The sequence below is a fragment of the Nannochloropsis gaditana genome, assembly GCF_000240725.1.
Source record: "Nannochloropsis gaditana CCMP526 unplaced genomic scaffold scaffold454, whole genome shotgun sequence".
NCBI lineage: Eukaryota > Eustigmatophyceae > Eustigmatales > Monodopsidaceae > Microchloropsis > Microchloropsis gaditana.
This window is the reverse complement of record NW_005803499.1, coordinates 7,826-8,485: the sequence shown is the minus strand read 5'-3', so window position 1 is coordinate 8,485 and position 660 is coordinate 7,826. Positions and strand designations below refer to the sequence as shown.

Genomic DNA, 660 nt, shown 5'->3' with positions numbered 1-660 from the left:
TCTCTCCCTTCCCCAGGTCTACCGCGCCAACCAACATCCCTGCTTCCCCGCCGGCGGCCTTCTGTCGCAGCACTTGGACCGGCTCGCCGTGGGTGGATCCATGGCGGTTGAAGGTCCCTTAGGTCATATGACGTACGAGGGCCCCGGGCGCCTGCGGCATTGCGGGGAGGACGTTCAGGTGGAGGAATTCCTGGCCGTGGCGGGGGGAACGGGCATCACGCCCATCGTACAGGTCAGCCGTTGAGAAGGAAATGGGGGGGAAGTGCACCGGCTTGTGCATTCAGCCCCTCGTGTGCATGCATACGCACACACACATATATATATATATAGATAGATATAGAGATACGCGTATCTGTATTCTTCCTGCCAACGTCGTGGGGACGTGTCCATACGTATCGAGGGCCTCCTCAACCGGGGGGCTACGCTCTGGCGTAATACCCACGGCGCGGAAAATTCTTGGAATTTTCCGTCGCGTACACGTGACCAGACGTTTTCTATCGGCGTCGGCCTCCCGCCTCTGCATTTCGGGGTATTTTTCATGCCACACACGCCATGGCAGCCCAACGCCATCCTAAAAGTCCGTCCTCCCCCCTCTTCACACCCCCTCCCTCCCTCCTTCCCTGCCCACTCCCAGGTTCTCCGTGCTATATTGGAGAATCC

At 59.1% G+C, this 660-nt stretch overlaps 1 protein-coding gene across 1 annotated transcript in view; it reads left to right on the top strand.

Annotated features, from left to right (window-relative positions):
* The window catches only part of NIRB (NAD(P)H nitrate reductase), a gene marked incomplete at both ends in the record, with an annotated part of 2,967 nt that overhangs the window by 840 nt on the left and 1,467 nt on the right, over window positions 1–660 (top strand). Inside the window, 2 exons of the mRNA XM_005854584.1 lie at window positions 17–232; window positions 488–660. The exon at window positions 488–660 is cut by the window's right edge and continues 461 nt beyond it. Coding sequence (XP_005854646.1) covers window positions 17–232; window positions 488–660 — 389 coding nt within the window. The remainder of the gene's footprint in view (window positions 1–16; window positions 233–487) is intronic.